The 17,768-nt window shown below is 55.6% G+C and overlaps 2 protein-coding genes across 5 annotated transcripts in view; one reads left to right on the forward strand and one right to left on the reverse strand.

Moving 5' to 3' along the window:
* Positions 1-1,803: 1,803 nt before the first annotated feature.
* On the forward strand, positions 1,804-5,719 carry TIMM22 (translocase of inner mitochondrial membrane 22). Its single transcript, XM_031043578.2, has 4 exons — positions 1,804-2,073; positions 2,477-2,673; positions 3,729-3,801; positions 4,867-5,719. The coding sequence occupies exons 1-4, from the start codon at positions 1,842-1,844 to the stop codon at positions 4,941-4,943; spliced, it is 579 nt and encodes a 192-aa protein (XP_030899438.2). The 5' UTR covers positions 1,804-1,841; the 3' UTR covers positions 4,944-5,719.
* A 947-nt stretch (positions 5,720-6,666) lies between these two features.
* The window catches only part of ABR (ABR activator of RhoGEF and GTPase), a 38,912-nt gene continuing 27,810 nt past the window's right edge, over positions 6,667-17,768 (reverse strand). For 2 of the 4 annotated variants that reach the window (XM_034069041.1, XM_034069040.1), the window contains 7 exons: positions 12,223-12,282; positions 12,006-12,115; positions 11,624-11,763; positions 11,017-11,151; positions 10,642-10,747; positions 9,245-9,392; positions 8,813-9,090 (listed from right to left, as the gene is read on the reverse strand). In XM_034069041.1, the coding sequence (XP_033924932.1) occupies positions 9,001-9,090; positions 9,245-9,392; positions 10,642-10,747; positions 11,017-11,151; positions 11,624-11,763; positions 12,006-12,115; positions 12,223-12,282 (789 nt within the window). In that variant the 3' untranslated portion in view covers positions 8,813-9,000. Of the gene's footprint in view, positions 9,091-9,244; positions 9,393-10,641; positions 10,748-11,016; positions 11,152-11,623; positions 11,764-12,005; positions 12,116-12,222; positions 12,283-16,345; positions 16,676-17,768 lie in introns of those variants that run through there. The other 2 variants (XM_034069042.1, XM_034069039.1) reach the window with 2 other exon arrangements.

Below are 17,768 nucleotides of genomic sequence, written 5' to 3' on the forward strand. Positions count from 1 at the left end.
CTTTGGAAAATAGGCTTTGCAGTAGGACTTCAAAATCAGCCCAATGAGGTTATTTTGGATCAAGGAGAAGATTGAAATCTGAAGTTCAGGGCTCCTTAGGGAGATCATCCTGCCAGCAACCCTCTCTGCTTTGTATAGAGACTGTTTCAGTAGATGTTAACTGAATACTTTTCAATGGTTTCTGACCTTAAAAAAAGGAAGCCGAACAAACAAAATAGGAGTTAAAAGCAAGTGGAAAGGGAAGAGCAGTGGGCAGGTGGATCCTGCTGGTCCTGCCAGTAGAGGGCAGTGGAATTTAAGAGGAAAGTTATTGGCAATGAACTTTGTGTAATGAAATATTTGAAGTGGTAAAATCCATCGTTTTAAATTGTTGTTTGAACCTTCCTGCCCAGTCCTGAACTAAGACACAAACAAGACAAAAGCACGAAGGATAAAAGCAAAGAAAACGGATAACTCTGGGACCTCTAAAGAGCTGTGTTTCAGGAAGGTTTCAGGGTGTCCATGTTTAATGCATGGTTCGAAAAACAATTATTAAATCTTTTAAATAATTTTTCATTATTAAAACACGCTACTTCAAAGCATCCCATTGAAACCATCACAGCTGTTTCTCAGCAGTTTAAAAACCTACAGTAACTTTTCAGATTTAAATTAAATAATAGCCAAAAAAGAAGTCAAGAAAGCAGGGTTTGAGTCATACCTATCCTAACTTGTGCCGAGCCAAAGAGAACATTGGTTTTAGTCTACAAGAACAAGAAAGTAAAACAGGTTGAACAAAATGTTACCCAAGCAAAGCACACTGAAGGTATTCTAATGCTCATGGCACCTGGTTTACCGAGGGTACAAAAGCAACATTTCTTGTCTCATTACCAAACAGAACCAGCTTCCAAGAGGCAAGCTTTCTATATGATTTGACACGAGTTAAGTGTGCATTTGTGACAAAGAGACAGATTCTGGTTATCTCTAAGCCCTTTCGAGATACACAAGTCCTAAAGTAAAACTGCTTTACACCGGAGCTAGGGTTTCCTTAGTAAGGCACCTGCGCTGGCCTGATGCTCCAGCGTTTCCACCAAGCCTGAGTGAAACACATCCGAGCCTGGGCTAGGGACTGAGCTACCATGTGGCTCTTCAGCTCTCCCCTCAGACGACGCCCGAAGGCTGTCGGGGCAAACCGCGGGCTCCGGCCGCCCCACACCTTCAGCCAGCAGCGCCTCAGGTACCCTCATCCCGTCTGCCCAACGGACACGTCTACAGCCGACCTTCCCCACACGGACCTGTTGCCCCCCACACACCAGCGCAGCCGAAGTCTGGTGAGGGGAGGACGGCGGGAGGACAGCACCGACCCCGCGACACCCCACAGCTTCCCATCGCTCCCCACACCTCAGCAGGGCAGAGGGACTCAGCCCCGCACTGCGGCACCTCCGCCTCCCGCAGCATGGGGCTGCCCCGGGAGAGGCCGCCGGCCTACCCCGGCCGGAACCGGAGCCCGAGCCGCGCTCACCTGCCGCTGCCGCCGCAGCTCCCGAAGATGCTCCGACAACCGGAGCCCTCACCTCACCTGCAGCAGCTCCAACGGCCGCCAGGGGGAGGGCGCACGGCACGCCGGGTAATGTAGTCCTCCCGGCACCGAGGGACCAATCCCGTGAGAAGCCGCGCGACCCGCCCATACCCACCCTGCGCTTCGCGGTGCCTTTCGGGAGTTGTAGTTCTCCACCTTCCTATAGCGTTCGGCACCTGCCCTCAGCGGAACTACAACTCCCGTGAGCCTCCGCGCGCCGCCGCCGCTGCTGCCGGAGTGGGCCGGGACGCGGTGCCCAGGCGGTGGCCGGTGTCTGAGGCCGGGCATGGCCGCAGCGCCGCCGTCCTCCGCTCCGGGCGGCCCGGAGCCTCCCCCGGGGCCGCCGCTGCAGTACAGCATGCTGCTGCAGCACCTGGTGGGCGAGCAGCGGCGGCCCCGCGCCTGGGACCCTGCCACGTTCGGCGGAATCCCCATCCCGCCCAAGAGCGAGGAGCAGAAGATGGTGGAGCGCGTCATGGAGAGCTGCCCCTTCAAGGCGGCGCTGGCCTGTGTGGGAGGTGCGGTGGGGCGGCTGAGGGGGGCAAGGAGAGAATGGAGGGACGGGGCGGCCGACTGCGGGGAGCTTGCGGGGGTCCATGGGGTCGGGAAAGGGGGGGTAGAGATGAAATTGCAGCACGGGCCTCCCATGTTTTAATTCTCCTTCATCTAAGCCTCCAGTGTGTGTCACAGGTTCCAGGGAGGGATATTTGTCTGCTTTCGTTGTAAAGGAGGAGTTGCTCACAGCCTTTCCCGAGCACAGCCTGTCAGCAACAGCTTCCAGACAGGACATTTGTGCTCTTAAACTTCTCCTTTCACAATGCAGCATTGACAGACAGCAGGAGTGGAGGTTCTCTGGAGCCTGCAGGGAATGTGCTGCTTGAATCCAGCCCAGGTTAATTTCTTACTGGTTGTCTTTTACAGGGTTTGTTCTGGGAGGTGCCTTTGGTGTCTTCACAGCCGGCATCGACACCAATGTTGGGTTTGATCCCAAGGATCCGTATCGCACGCCAACAGCAAAAGAGGTCCTCCAAGATATGGGGCAGCGGGGCATATCCTATGCAAAGAACTTCGCCATTGTGGGTGCCATGTTCTCCTGCACTGAATGTGTTGTTGAATCTGTGAGTAAGAACTTCTTAAGCAGTAAGAAACGTTTTCTTGTACACTAATAATCTCTTCTACTACATCCAAGTAAGTATGTGTATCTCCTTTGTAACAGGGCAGTGGAGTAGGCTAGTGTATTCTGTTTCTTGACCATCAGAGCTTTTCAGGTTTGAGACCTGTTTTCAGAACTGCTGTTCTCTGACAGAACAAGCAGAAGCGCATACTGAAGAAGAGCAAAGTACTCTTCAGTTCAAGTCCTGAATGTGTTGGCAAGTATAGGTGTTATTTTGAAAAGTAACTTTTTAAAGTTTTAAAACCCTAGCTACGAGTGCTTGTTGTTTTTGTAAAATATCAGACTGAGTTGCCACATGGTAATTTGGGCTTCTAAGAACTCCATATGGAGAAAGGGATCCTCTGATCAAAGCTCTTAAGTAATAGGCCTATTTTCATCTTGCCCCTACAGCAAGAAGTGACCTTGTGCAGATCAGTGGTGAATCTATAATTCATTTTCTTAAACAGGAAAACAAGCCTGTTATGAATTTGAGTCCTGCCTTTTAATTGAAAGACACAATTATTTCATAACTCATGTAGAAGAAAAGAAGAAAAGTCTATCTGCTTGCACAATGGAGCAGAACAAAGACATCTTTGCTCTGGCTGTGGAAATACTCCATCTTTGTCAGCAGGATACTGTGGTTATCACCTGTGCTGAGAACCAGGCTGCGTGGCCAGGCTCAGTGTTGCACTTGTGTAGTTATAGTGCTGCTATAGTCTCTGAGCTGGCTGTAGTGCACAGTATTGTACTCCAGGGGCTGGAGCAGCTCACCTGAGAGTCTTTGCTGTAGCACTGCATTGCACCATATGGATTTGCCTTACCTCTCCGTGTGACCTGTTCTTTCTTCTGGCCCTCCTAGTCTTCTGTTTGAGTGTGCAGGGGGCCATCTGCTGAGAATAGAGGGAAAAACATCCTCAGCTGAAAAGGGGCTGGAAGGTCATTCCATCTTTCTTGGTGCTAGTACAGACACTGAGTGTTTAGTACATATTTACTTGTTGACTCTCATTTCTAATTCCACAGTATCGTGGAAAGTCAGACTGGAAGAACAGTGTTATCAGTGGCTGCATCACTGGAGGAGCAATCGGCTTCAGAGGTTGGTAGTGCCTGCTTCTGTGATAAGACTGATTTGGTTATGCAGCAGGTGGTATTTTTAAACAGAACATAGACTGAAAATCTCTTTGCATTGGGTTATGGTGATGTCAGTATGGGAGTGTACTTCAGACTGGCAGAACTGCTCTGTCACTTTCCTGTCAGCTTGAAGGATGTGTGGGTAGGGGAGGTTTGGTCATACAGGACAGGGAGATTTGAGGAAAATCAACAGAATTTACTTGAAAGAAAAAGCAGGAAGTAGTGTTAGCTATCCACACTCTTCTGTGTGGATGGGAAGGAGGGGAGGGAGCCAGAAATACATACTGAGCAACCTTCTGAAGCTACAGCTCTTGTGTTAGCAAAGCTCTGCTTGTATATATATTTCACTGGCATTAACTGTTAATTTGCAGAGAGGAAAATGCTTTCCTCCTTTCTCATGTATCAATTCAAACAGACAGCTTTGTTTAGCTATGAAAGAGCAGGAGCACTGGGAATTTAGTCTGGCAGGCACTAATGGGGACTTTGGGAAGCTCTGAGTGCTAACGACATCTGTAAAAAGCTCCCAAGTAGGAAGAGAGCTGCTCTGCTCATCAGAAAGATCAAACTTCTCTCACCTCTCCTAAGAAAAAAACTGTCCAGAGAGCACAAAGGAAAGTGCTCTTGAAAGTGCTTCTAATTGAGCTTGTTAAGTTGTGTCTGTCCTGGATCTAATCCTTTCAAAGCAATAGTGACTCTTCTTATCCCTCCCTAGTCCAACAGCAAACCACTCGCAGTGTTCGCATCAGAGCACACTGAAATCAGCAATGGCCACTGATGTTTTCTGTCCCTTGAGGGCAAACATAGCAACAAAGGGCTCAGCCATTGTGCTGTGCTAGTTTTAGGTCCGGTGTGTGCCAGGTTCCTCCCATCCCTTTGGGCAGTGGGAGTGCCAGTGTTCCATGGTAGCAGACTGCCGGGTTCCTGCAGGTGTAAGCTTTTCAAGCCAGCACAACGTAAGCTAGTTACTGACTGAAAAGAAAAAGATCTTTCCTATTTTGTCTCATTCTTTCCCACCCTTTTTGCATTGCAGCTGGTTTGAAGGCGGGAGTTATCGGCTGTGGTGGATTTGCTGCTTTCTCTGCTGCAATTGATTACTATCTACGGTAACAGTGGGATCTCTTGGGAGGAAGTTTCCCCTTTTGTTCCAGTGCTGCTGCTAAGAGCCTGCATCACGGCACAAGAACCATCAGGCTTACCTTTCCACTGCCTTCAGAGTCCTGATCAGTGCAAGCTGGATGGTGTTGGCCACTTTTCCTGAATGACTAACAATAATCTGGCTCTGAGCCCTGGCGTGCTGCTTCAGGCAGACTTGCAGGAGTATGTGAGGATGGAGCCAGGCGCAGCAAGCAGTATCTCCAGGATGGATCAGCTGACTGTCAGTTTCCAGGAAACAAGCCTGGACTCTGAGCTTTTTCAGTCCTTTGGGTCTGATTTTGATTAAGTTTGTTGCTAGCATCAAAAGAGGCAGGAGGACAAGCATCAAAAAGAACAGCAGTGATTTAGCTTACTGTGTATTTGAACGTGCTGCAAGTGTTGAACGATTATCAGTTTGCAGCTTGCTACTCTGTTGGGGAGAGGTAAGATCCTGTGGAGAAATAAGTTGTTTCAGGCTTTTCTTAAAATACCAGCTGAAGACAAACCACCATCTGTACAACTTGCCTTATTTCATGTATAGAGATGAGAGCCAGATTTCTTTACCATGTCTTAAAGGGAAAAGCAATATCCTTAGCCTTAGATCCGTGTGGTTACTGGCAGATGAACAAAACAGTTTAAGGGGGGGTGGGGTGGGGAAAGGTTCTTGCAGAGGTATAATTCTCTGTAGCCACTTGGCTAGCCTGATTTAACCTCACTGTGGGAATAAAATCATCTTGCTACTGCTTTAACTGCCACGGGCTCACACTATTAGTTCCAGCAGTTTGATAGCAAGACTGTAACACAGAGTTGTGAGAATAAACCACTGTTAGAGAGATAACTTGGGCATTCACGTAGCACACAGTTTGTTTCCCATCACAATCCCTGTACCACCTCTGAGTATTACACTGGGGGAAATGAAGTGGTATTTCTGCAGAGCATTGGTATTGAAGTCAAACGTGTTCATTAGCTCAAGGAGCAGCTCCCTTTTTGATTTGCATTCGTGTTAGCACTCTTGTTTTTCTAACCAAGCTCTGTTCTCAGACCTCAGGGGGTAATTTATATACTCAAGATAATTTAGGCTGATTTTAAACTTCAACAGAGCCATTCTGGAAGGGCAGACACCCACCCTCATCTTTTTGAGGCAGTGGGATTTCAGATTCAGTGCACACACTTCACAGGTTCTCCCACTCACTTTCCCTCCTTTGCATTCACAGTTTGAGATCCCAGAATGGTGACAGCACTTGCTTACCTGGAAGAGCAATATTAGCAGGGTGGTTTGGTTGATACGATGGTTGGTGGTCAGTTTGAAGGCATATTGTCTCCTGTTCTCACATGGAAAGAAGTGGGGAGGCAGCACCATGTGATCTATCAGATGAGGTTTCCAGATCGCCTGATGTCCCTTGCTGCGCCTGTTCAGTATCCTCAGGCCAGAAGCTGTGCAAGTCAGCTGAATTTTAAGCTTGAGTAATTCTGGGCTGATTAAACAGGCTGGCTCCAGACAGTCCAGGATTGTTTTCCTCCAGAATGTACTGAAATGCAAGGATCTAGCCCAAACCATAAGATTTCTCTTAAAAGATTGCCTGGCACAATGCCTGTGCATATACCACTGGCTTGAAGTGCAACTAGCAGGATTTCCACGACAGAGAAGCTGTGATGCCAAGGTGATCAGTTAGTGCAAACAGCAACACCACAAGGCTCCTTTTGTGCAAATGTTGGGGCTTTGCATTTTTATTAACCTGTTTTTGTTCTCCTCACATGGTTTACAGCCATTTAAAGTTTATAATCTACAGAAATTGAAACAAAACACAAACAAAAATATATCCTTAACAACTTTCAAAAGTCAAATATTAATTAACAGTTCTATTCTACCTGTAGCTGCAAGAGTCCACCCCCCTCTCTTTCCTGCAGGGACAAGCAAAAGCCAGTCATAGGGATGGCCGCAGCCTGTTGTGCCGGGGCTGTGTGGACCGGGCCCCCAGCCACTGTCGCACAGGGGGGATTTGGCTGTACAGAGTCTCCATCTGGAATGACAGTATCGTGGACAGAGGCTTGGACACATGTAACAAATCAGACACACACAGGGATCCGTTGTGCAGTCAGATTTAAAACTCGGCCTCCTTACTGGGTCCAGGGCCAAGACAGACGCCTGGTTATTTTCTGCAATGCTGTTTCCCTTCTGTTTAGCTGGTAGTCAAGAGGAGCAGGGTCTGGAGTGTGAGCCCTTTGGAAGGGGGACTGAAAGACATCCCCTCCTTTCGTTGCTTTGCTGGTGCAGGGTAGGCAGGTGCTGCCTTCCCTGGGAAGGTGGGCTTAGGACATACCTGGTGCATCGGTGGCAGGCGGCCGGGCTCTACCTGGAACAGTCTGATAGTCAGGAGGGTAAAGGCAATGCCACTGTTAGCAGGGATACACTTGGTCACTTCTCATCCATCTCCATTTGGCACAGGAGAGCACAGGGCCAACGCAATCGGGGAAGGGGGGGCTTTTCCCATGAGAACACGGACTCAGCTCACAGAGCGAAAGGTTTCGTGTCCCAACAGGTCCCAGGCACCTACCTGGGAATGTGGGAGGGTGGGGGACATACTGGGAGCCAGGCACTGGGGCAGCCGGAGCACAGCCTGGCAACAAGCACAGGCATGTGGCCATCCTGCCTTGGGACATGGCGTGACACCTCCAGCCATCAGCCTGGGGGTGAAGAACTGGAGCCACTAACTAAAACAGACCTGAGTTGGCCGGGCACAGCTAACCCAGCAGCAACTGCTTTGTTAGAGAACAAAGCCCTTCTGCCTTCGGTAGTGAGGGCCATGAAGGCTTTCCTCCTCCCATCCCTCTGCACTAGATTCCAGGCTTGGTGACTGTCCAGCTGCTGCAGCGCACAAACGTCTGGCAGCAGGGCTGGCACCGAGGCAGGGCCATGTGCTGCCATTTGTCCTGGGCATCAGGGAAAGCCAAGGAGGGAAACAAAAACATCCCCTTTCTCATGGCCATGGCAGGAATGCTGGTGCCCAGCAGGCTCTGTCACAGGGTGCAGCCAGTGTTGGCAGTGCTGGGCTGCAGGAGTGCATATGCTTTACTACAGCAGAGATATGGGCATATGGATACGGCAGGGACCCCATTCCCCACTCCAACAGGGTTTGCTGGGGAAACTGGGATCCACGTGCCCTTATGGGACCTATTGGTGCCAGAGCACAGACCTGGGGTCAGCCCATGGTGGAGGAAGCAGACCTGCCTGGCTGGCTGGCTGTCTCTCAAGCCTGCTGTGGATGGAGACCAGCACAACCCCTCTCACTCCAGCCTTGTGTGATGGGTTACCCCAAAATGCTACTTGGAGGCGAGGTACAGCGAAGGAAGTAGCTGCCATACTACACCCGCACAGGCAAAGCATAGGGTAAGGGCTGTAGAGGGGACTGGCCTGAAAGCACCCAGAAGAGACGTGGTGAGGAGGAAGCAGCACCCTGCTCCTCTGCTCTCGTGCTCGCAGGTTTGCTTGGGCCAGAGCAGGATCCAGGCACAGGGTCCAACGTTTGCGCAGGCAACAAGCCAAAGCAGAGCCGGTCACTGTCACGGCGGAGGGAAGCCTATGAGCTCCCAGCTTCTGAAGCAAGTCAATGCTGCACATGCAGGCGTGGGGCAGGGGAGCTGGGCAGCAAAACAGGCACTCGTGGGATGCTGCAGGCTTCGAGCTGGGTGAGACGAAGGGTGCCTGGTAGGAAGGAGCGGCAGAGAGGAGTCCAGGAGAACACTAGCGAGGGGGAAGCCTGCATCCACAGCCCTTGTCAGTCACTACCTCTTCTGTTGAACAAATATACATAAAACCAATTCCTGAACACAAGGAGGGACATAAGACACAACTACTTTACAGAGGGGCACGGCGCCTGGGGTGGGACCGGGCCTCTGGTACACGATTGTACAGGAGCTGCAGGCGGCACCGTCCGGGGTCCGGGCCGGTCTCCCTGCGGGGCTGCGATCCAGTTCGTGTCCCCCAGCAGGGAGCTGGGAGTGTTTGCAGCTGGTGCCTTCTCCCTGCAGGCTACACGTCCGTGGAGAAGTAAAGTGTGTTGCGTTTTAGCTCAGTGAAGGAGATGGGAGGATGCTGCAGGTAGTAGAGAAGGACCTGGACCTGTAGCACGCAAACAGGGGGCATTAGGGCCAAACAAGGGCAGAGCTGCCACCTCCCAGCTTGTCCTTGTGCAGACACATCCAGCAGAGTGACAGGTCTACCCAGACAAAGCAAACTCCTCTGCTCCCCACACAGCCACCAGCACAGCTCTTACCTGGGCCATCACATCATGGGACCAGATGTCAGAGGCCAGGGTGAGGTGTCCCTTGCTCTCTCCCTCTGAGGGTCTCAGCAGTGTTGGCCCAAAGACCGTGGCCAGATTGTGGAGAGACATTTTGTTGATAGGCTCCTTTTCAGCTACCCTGCAGTGCATGGGGAAGAGAGGGAAGATGAGCTCCTAATGCTGTTCTCCTGCAATGGGGCCATTACGGGGCTATGTGGGGGGCGAGCGGGGCACCTCCAGCTTGCCACTGCCCTTCACAGCCCCCCTAAACCCAGGTGCAGGGCAGGGAGCTCTGCCCCCTTCACGGCCTCCTCCGGAGCCGCTGGGGCTGGCCAGGAGCCCCGGCTGTGATGTGGCAGTGACCAAGCCCTCGCTGGCTGCTGTGCTGCGAAGCCTCCACCCCTCCCAAGCCCCAGCAGGGTACGGGGAGCCCCGCACCTCCCCGCACGGCTCCCTGCCCCTGCGACCCCCTGGGACCCCGGCCAGCCTGCGGCGAGGGAACCAGGGCCACAACATTGCCATGTTAGGAGGCAGCTGTGCTCCGCGGCACAGGCTGCTCGGTTGAGCCCCGGCCAGGGGAGCAGATGTGGGAACTGGCTGTGCCCAGTTCTCAGGATGGAAATGGATTTTTCCTTCCCCACCCCCAAGCTCAATCACTTTTTCTGTTTGGCTTTAGCCAAACCAGAAGGGGGGAAAAAACCTTCATGATGCAAGTAACATGAGCCGTGAGCACCGGTCCCAAACTCATGGCAGCTCTGGCCAGGCTCTACATGTGCATTGCTGTCCTGTGCTCCCTATGGGTTGTGGGGCCCCAGAGAGCCCCAGAACTGTCCATCTCTAGATATGGATGGGCTGCATCTGGGCCAGGATAGAGCCCATCAAACCACACAGTGCTGCACTTGCCCTGGGATGAGTGATACAGGGTGTTGTTACCTGCAGCTCTGGGGCATGGCTGCAGTTTGACCACCCACTGCAGACAAGTTGCAGGGATTATTGCACCTCGTTTTGCAGGGGCTGTTGCTGGACTGGTGGGAAAGGACACAGCACTCAGTCTTCCTGTAGCCAACACTGACACCAGCCATAGGGATTCATGGTGTGCTGGGGAGGTGGAGCATGCCTAGGGCTGCACCCTCTTGGAGGGGCTGGGAGAGGAAGGAACCACTGCTGCCTGCCCAACACTGAGAAACTGTTGCTCGCCCTGCTCCACAGCAGCTCAGCACCATCCTCCTCCACTTCAGGATCAGCCCACGGCCAAACAGGCACTGCAGGAATTAGTGGCTCTAGCTCCATTCACATCCAATCCCCATGGCAAAGCAGTGAGACAAACCCATCCTGCACCTCCCGCCTGCACTGGGCATCCCCGCAGGAACCACAAGCCAATCCATTACCTTTTCAAGTGCTCCAGCAGGAAAAGGAAGGTGATGAGGTTGGGGTCAGGCAGTGAGCGGAGAAGGTGCATCATGCAGTTCTCCTTGGCAGCAGGATCTGAGAGGGCTGGAAACAAGGAGGGAGGGGGCTCAGGACAGGAGCTGGGAACACCTTGTGCAGCAGTGGGACACACCATAGCCGGATGCTTCCCGGCAGCCAGTGCTGCCTGCTCCCTGTGGAGCAGCACCATGAGCCCCGAGCTGACCTGGAGCCAGCAAGGACAGCCAGAACTGAGTGGGTCAAGCTGGGAAGCACCCTCAGGAGTCTCCCATCCCGGAGCAGGCAATGCCAAACAGAGCCATGCTTGGCCATCAACCCCTTCCCCATCCTCTTACCAATCCCCTCCATGAAGGCAGGGTAGAGTCTGTCAGTGAGGAGGGGCTCGGGCAGCTCACGGAAGTACAGCTTCAGTGTGCCAGCAATGGCATTGATGTCCATGTCACTCAGCATGACCAGGATGTCCTTGTTATCTGTCCAGAGAGCACCCACGTGTTACACCTCCTTCCCCTCTGGGGCTCAATCCCCTCTGTCACCGCAGGCAGGCTGCTGGCTGGAGGGCAGGGACAGCATCACCAGGCCCATAGAGCCAGGCTGGGGCTGGGAAAGCCGAGCACCTCCCGCCTGGCTGGGCAATGGATGCGGAATGATTTGCAAATCCATTTGCAATGCTGCCTGACTCAGTGTCTGTCCGGAGCCAGGCAGGCGCAGCCGCGGCTCAGACACCAGGGCACAGACACGGCTGGGACCTCCGGGCTTCTGCTGTATGCTCCTGCTCCTCCTCCTCACCCCCGGCCACTTCCTGGGCACACAGCACACTTTCCATACATGCAGTGCAATAAGCAGACCCTGGACTTGCAAGGCAGGGGACCAGGAAGGCTTGGTGCCTGCAAACCTTCCTAAGGGAACATGACATGGAGGGAAACCATCTCCCAGGACACTCACTTGCATCAAAGACAGCTTTTAATGCCTGGATGTCAGTGGCTACACCAGAGATCCTGTAGATGCCAACCTCATCGATGCCCCTCTTCTCCACCTCCTCGATGCACTGGCGCACGATGTAAGGCACCTTGGAGCGCTCACGCCTGGTTCACAAAGCAGAGCCATAAGCAAACATTCCCAGGGACTCCCATAGTGGCCAGCCCTGATCTGCAAACCCCAGACCAGAGGCAGGGTGGGTGGGAAGGATGGGGCTGCTGACGGAACGGGAAAGTCCCCAGCAGAGAGCAAAAGTCAAGCTCTCTGGTGTGGATGGGAGCAAGGGGACATGGTGCAACCCCACACCCACAGGGAATGGAGCAAATCAGCCCCCCAGCCCCACATGTACTTTGTCACGACGCTGATTTTGACCCCGAAGACACCAGTCTGCTTTTTGGAAGGGGTCCTCTTCAGGCTCATATCTCTGCTTGTGAACTTCATGGAGAACTCCACCTTGATCTGTGGGAGACAGGGGTGAGTCCCTGCAGCCTGACCTTGGCCCATCACCTTCATTGCCACACGAAGCAGCCCTGGAGAAGGAGCTGCACTCGAAGTGAGGGGCTTACCCCATTCATCTCAATCACATCCATGTGCCAGTTCTTTGTCTGCACGGCCTGTGGGTCCAGCTGTGGGGAGAGATGGCGTGTCAGCGCTGTGGGGACACAGCCCCATGCTAGCCCCACTGCCACCCCACAGCCCCCAAACCACAGACAATGTGGGGTATGGGACATGCTCTTCCCTGGCAACCTGCTGTCCATAGCAGGAGGATGGAGAGGGGAAGGTCTGGGTTCCTTCTGGCTGTGCCCTGAAGCCAGGTGGGCTCAGCCTCCCCTGCCCTGCTCTACCCCGAGCCCCTTGAGGCATTTTTAACCCACATCCAAGAGGCAAGAAACTTCCAAGAAATTAGGACTATTTCTGGCTGCAGATTGATAAAACAGAACTAGGGCAGCGTTTTCCATGCAGAAAAACAACATCTCCCCATAGCCAAGGATATTTATAACCCCTGGGAATGACAGGCTCCGCTATTTCTGGCTTTGGGGCTAGCAGGGGACTCGGTGACGCTGCCCCGGTGCCTGGCCACCGCGGTGAGGTGCTGGTGTTCTCAAGGCCCTGGCACGTGCCGCAGTGGGTGCCAGGCCCCAGGGCTGAGCAGAGATGGGTGCAGATGCCTTTTGGTCCCCAGCTGGTGGTATCGATCCAGCTCCATCGATCCCTGTAATGCACAGGGCAGGCAGCGGGGCAGAGCCCGGCACTAATGCTCCCTCTGGGAAAGGGATGGGATGTGGGAGCTGGCAGGAGCAGGAAGGGGATGGTGTGGGCTCTCTGGACTGTGTGCATGCAGCTGCCCAGCGAGGCTTGTGCCAAGCACATGGGTCACTCATCAAGGACACAAGGGAGTTTCCTACAGCTGCTGGGTTCAGAGATGCTCCAGGCGAGCACAAACATGTCCAAGCTGCTGTTCTGGCCATGGAGCTGCTGTTCCCCTCTCCTGGCTGCCCGTGAAGCCACCACATGTCACGACAGGGGTGGACCCTGAGGTCCCTCACGTCCCTTCTTGCATACCAAGACCCCACACTCCTGGAGACAGGCTTGCGCTACCCTGGCTCTCGGCACAGACCCAGTACTGTGGCATTTCCCTATGCCCAAGCGTGCCACATCGAACCCAAGCAGCTCTTCAGTGACCACGGTGCCACAAGGAATGCTGCGGTCTCCAGCGTGACCTGGGAATGGCTCCTGATGTGGAGCCCTCTCGCTGGCTCCAGCCCTGCAAGCACCACGCCAGCCCTGCGGCTGCTGGGAACGGCAGTGGGGGGAGCAGGAGAAGGAGGAGAAGGAGGAGGAGGAGGAGGAAGGCTGCAGCTGCCCTGGGCTCCCATAGGGCCCTGCAGCAGGTTTGGACACCAGGATCACGAGACTGCAGCCAGATCACGGTCAACCAAGCCCTGATGCTCCAGCAACCCTCAGCAGCACCAGATCCCCATACACACACCAAGGCCAACACCAACCCAATGCTTGTCCTTTGGGGCTTCCATCCCTTTTCCCCACACAGCCCAGTCCTTCTCATAGCAGCATCCGACCCTGTGAGCCCCAGGCAGCAGCAGCAAAGCTCTTCACCCCCAGCCAGGTCGGGAGCTGTGTGCCTCCTGCAGCACAAGTTTAATTGCAGCCATCCCATATGCCTTTCCCATCCCCATCCCCTGGGTCCTCCCAGCTCCTGGCAGCTCACATCTGGAAGGTCTTTAGCAAGGCTTTGAAGAAAGCTCTAATACAAGCCAGGTTGGCTGCCGCCAGCACCACACATCTTACCCCAGGCACAGCACCTTCCTGCAGCCACTTGCCCCTGGCCAGGCAGAACTGAACCAATCCAGCTCCTTGAAGCAGCCAGCATGGCCCCGAATGTAGGCTACTTCAGTCAGTGCCACCAGCCTGAGCTTACAGGTCCCTGTGCACCCACAAGCTATGGCCTGGCTCTCCAGCCCTGCCCGCTGTCACCACACACAGCAGGCAGCACCGCCACGCTGCCCACTCCCTGCAGGAAGCAAAGCTGCCCATGCTCCATCTCCAAGGGTGGGAGGATGGACAGGAGCATCCACCCACAGAGCCACAGGCAGCTCCTGCCCACACAACGCTGGCAAACGCCCCATCTCCGCTACCAACACCATCTCCTTCTCCTCCAAAGGGAGCTGCCTTGCTCCAGCACAATGCAGGGACATCCTCAGCTGGTCAGGACTGCTGGCCTGGCAGCCCCAGAGGCCAGCACTGGACGTGGGCAGGATGGCACAAGTGACATGCTGCTGTCCAGGATGTCAGCTCCCCTTTGGCAGATCAGCTGGCTTCAATCAGCCTGTGTCTGGGACACTGCTCAGCCACGTCACCAGCATCTCTCCAGGCTGCTCCCTCCTGCATCTCAGGGGTCTATTGGCTGTGATGACATCCGTACCCAGGCCGGCATTCGCAGCAGTGCTCCTCTTATCCAAGGGAGGTGAAACATCTCCTGCTCCCAACCAAAGGGATGTGCCATCATCCTGTTTGCCCAAATTATGGAAAGGTATTTGCTTGTAGGTCAAAGCCCCTCATTGCTGCAGCATAGCAGGTGATAAGCATCCCAGCAGCGCTTTGTGTGTCCTGGGAAGGCTCCAGCGGCAGAAAGACTCCCAGTCTTGCTGGAATTTATCCCACAGCCCCTACCTGCTGCTTGTCTCGTGCATGTGTGACTCTGGACTCAAGGGAATGAGGCCACATCCCAGGACTTTGTCCTCAAGACACCTCCAGGTTGTGCACCATGGATGCAGCTCCTGTGCCAGCAGCTGCAGCCAAGACAGATCCAGGCAGTGCTGGGTTCCTGGGGCTCCAAGGTGAAGAGCTGGGACAGCTCCAAACCCTCAGAGCAGCTCTCCAGGACCCTGAGCACTGGGATGCTGCAGCAGGGCAGGGGATGCTGGGCTGGGCATGTCCTTTCCTCACACCTCACACCCATGAGGTCACCCACCAGTGTGGGGTGAAGCCATCGGGAGCAAACTGGTGACTCAGCCAGCGAGGCCATCTCCACCATGGCTATTGGGAGTGGGATCCTGGGGGATCTCCTACATCCAGAGCTGCTTCAGATCAGCACAGCACTCACAAACACCCCAGCCTGGCCTCCGGGAAGCCGATGCCCCCATCAGACCTCCATGCCAGCAGCTCCCACCCCAGGGAACAGGCACTTCCCGGGTCCCTGATCCGCTCCATGCCGTGGGAGCAGAGCAGCCCCCACAACAGGAGATGCTGCCGGCGGCAAAGCACAGCCCCAAAAAAAGCAACCGTTCACAGCCCTGTCTGCGAGCGACCCGAGAAGCAGCAGGTACCGCACACCCCGGGGCCACATCCTGCCCTGCAGCCCCCGGACGGCAGCAGCAGGGGGGCGGTGAGGACACGTGTGGCTGCAAACAAACCCCGTTTTGCCCCAGCAACAGCCAGCGGCGAGCGGCCCCACAGCCCCGGCTGCCCCTTAATCCCCTCTGCGGGAGCGGCGGCTCAGAATCGAGGTTAATGCCGCTGCGTCACAGGCGGCCCCGCCGCCGAACCGAGCCCCGAGCCAAGGCTCCCTGCGCTGGGGGACCCCATGCAGGGAACCCCTGGAGCCCCCCGTGAGATCGCAAGGGCTCTGGGACACCCCTGATGGTGCCGTGCCCTTCTCAACAACTCTGCTGCCCACCCCTGCCCTCCATCTGAGCGTGAAGATGGGCAGGATGATGTGACCCCCCAGCTAGGAGGAGCCTGGAGGGACCCGGGATTGAGGGGTTGCAAAGCAAGCAAGGGGGGTACACAGGCAGCAGCACCCCGGGAGCATTTCTGCCTCCTGGGTGAGCCCCGGGGAGGGGCAGGGGGGCTCCAAACCCTCCCTCTGCCAGACCCCACAGTGCAAATGGCTCAGCCCCCCCAGTCCCCCTAGCACACAGAGAGAGACAGAAGGAGGGCAACGAGGACCCCACAAGCTTCTGAATGCCTCTAAGAGCTCCCAAAGCACCCACCAGCCTCCCTGCTCCATGCATGGACCCCACAACCCCTCCACATCAGAGCCCTTCCTTACCCCACAAAGCCACCAGCCAAAAAGCCACGAGCACCACGCACGGCAAACCCATCCCAGAGCCCGTTTGGTGCCCACCACAATCACCCCAAAACCGTCCCCCCCTGCACCCCGAGAGGCACCTTCTGCCGGAGCAGTTTGCTGCGCACCCTGCCCCAGAGGCGGGCGCCCGTGTTCGGGGGACGCTTCCCCTCGGGCTCCTCCACGCCGTGCTCCGGCTGCTCGCCCATGGGGCCAGGGCTGCCCTCCGGCTGCACCAGCACCTCCGTCATCCCGATGTCCGCTTCGGCTCAGGGAGGCGAGATGAGGGTGGCCGGGGCTGGGTTAGGACAGCACCCGCATCCCTTCTGCGGTGGGGTCAGCGGAGGCCGGCGAGGGGAGCCCGGCCGGGGAGGCGAGCGGCCAGGGCTCATCCTCAGGGTGTGAGCCAGGCTGTGGAGAGGCAGCTCGGCAGCCCCAAAACCTCCCTCCCCCTGCGAGGAAGTGACTCAAAGGCAGCCCCCCCCCGGAGGCCCCCACGCGTTTAACTCTCGCCCTGCCACCAGCAGCCGCTTGGGAGGGCTGGAGGGGCTACCCCCCCCGCACCGTTATCCACCCTCATCCACCGTTATCCACCCTCATCCACCGTTATCCACCACTATCCACTGTTATCCATTATCTGCTTCTCAGCGCCAGCAGCGGCCGCAGCCCCGGAAGCCATCGGCGCTGTCGGCTGCAGCATTCCCGGCTCCATGGAAGAGCCAGGCTGGCTCTCCCGGTCTCAGCATAGGGATAGGGCTTTACGGGTCTCCTGTCAGACCCAGGGATAAGCAAAGAGCCGCTCACCGTGCCCTGGCCCCTGTCAGCCCCCCTGCCAGGGGGTGATGTGTTGGGCTGCAGGGCAGGGGATGGGGTGCAGGCAGGGCTCTGCCCTGTGCCCCAGCCTTGGAAGGGTCCCTGCCTGCTGCTTCTCCTGACAAGCATGGATGTGGCAAGCTGCAGGGTTGGGAGGGACTTGTACTGCTCCCAGTGCAGACCTCAGCAGCCCCCTGAGTGCACATGGGTCACCCTGTGGATCTCTGCAGGTCTGGGGAGCCCTGACACCAAAATAACCCCCTCCAGGGCCTCCACCAGCCCATCGAGGGGGACAGACAGGCAGGCAGCTATTCCCTGCGGGTATGGCAGGCACTGTGCCCATGACAACACAAGATCTACTCTGTGCATCAAACAGGGTCTGAGGATGGGGCTGCTCCATCCTGCCCCACCACCATGAGACCCCCTCTGTGCACCCACTGCCTGTCTCCTTGCCCACCCTAGGCCACAGGGGCCAGATACAGCCTCTCTCCTCTGCAATATGGACACAAATGCTTGCAGCCTGCTCTGCACCCATCTGCCACCTCAACATAGTACCAGACACCCCTGCCAGCACCCACTGGGCACAGCCCAGCTGCTGTGAGCAACTGGGACAGCTTAGAGCAGGGCCAAGCCCTCCAGTGCCAGGGACACAAGCCCTCCATGGCACCTCTACCCTGACCACACCACATCCCAGCCTTGGAAACTGCATGC

Source organism: Melopsittacus undulatus, chromosome 13, assembly GCF_012275295.1.
Source record: "Melopsittacus undulatus isolate bMelUnd1 chromosome 13, bMelUnd1.mat.Z, whole genome shotgun sequence".
Classification (NCBI taxonomy): Eukaryota; Metazoa; Chordata; class Aves; order Psittaciformes; family Psittaculidae; genus Melopsittacus; species Melopsittacus undulatus.

Excerpts from the sequence above, each read along its gene's own strand:
- TIMM22 (XM_031043578.2), top strand. The coding sequence starts at position 1,842 with ATGGCCGCAGCGCCGCCGTCCTCCGCTCCGGGCGGCCCGGAGCCTCCC. Across the intron at positions 2,074-2,476 it reads GGCGCTGGCCTGTGTGGGAG|GGTTTGTTCTGGGAGGTGCC; the intron begins GTGCGGTGGGGC and ends TGTCTTTTACAG. Across the intron at positions 2,674-3,728 it reads CTGAATGTGTTGTTGAATCT|TATCGTGGAAAGTCAGACTG; the intron begins GTGAGTAAGAAC and ends CTAATTCCACAG.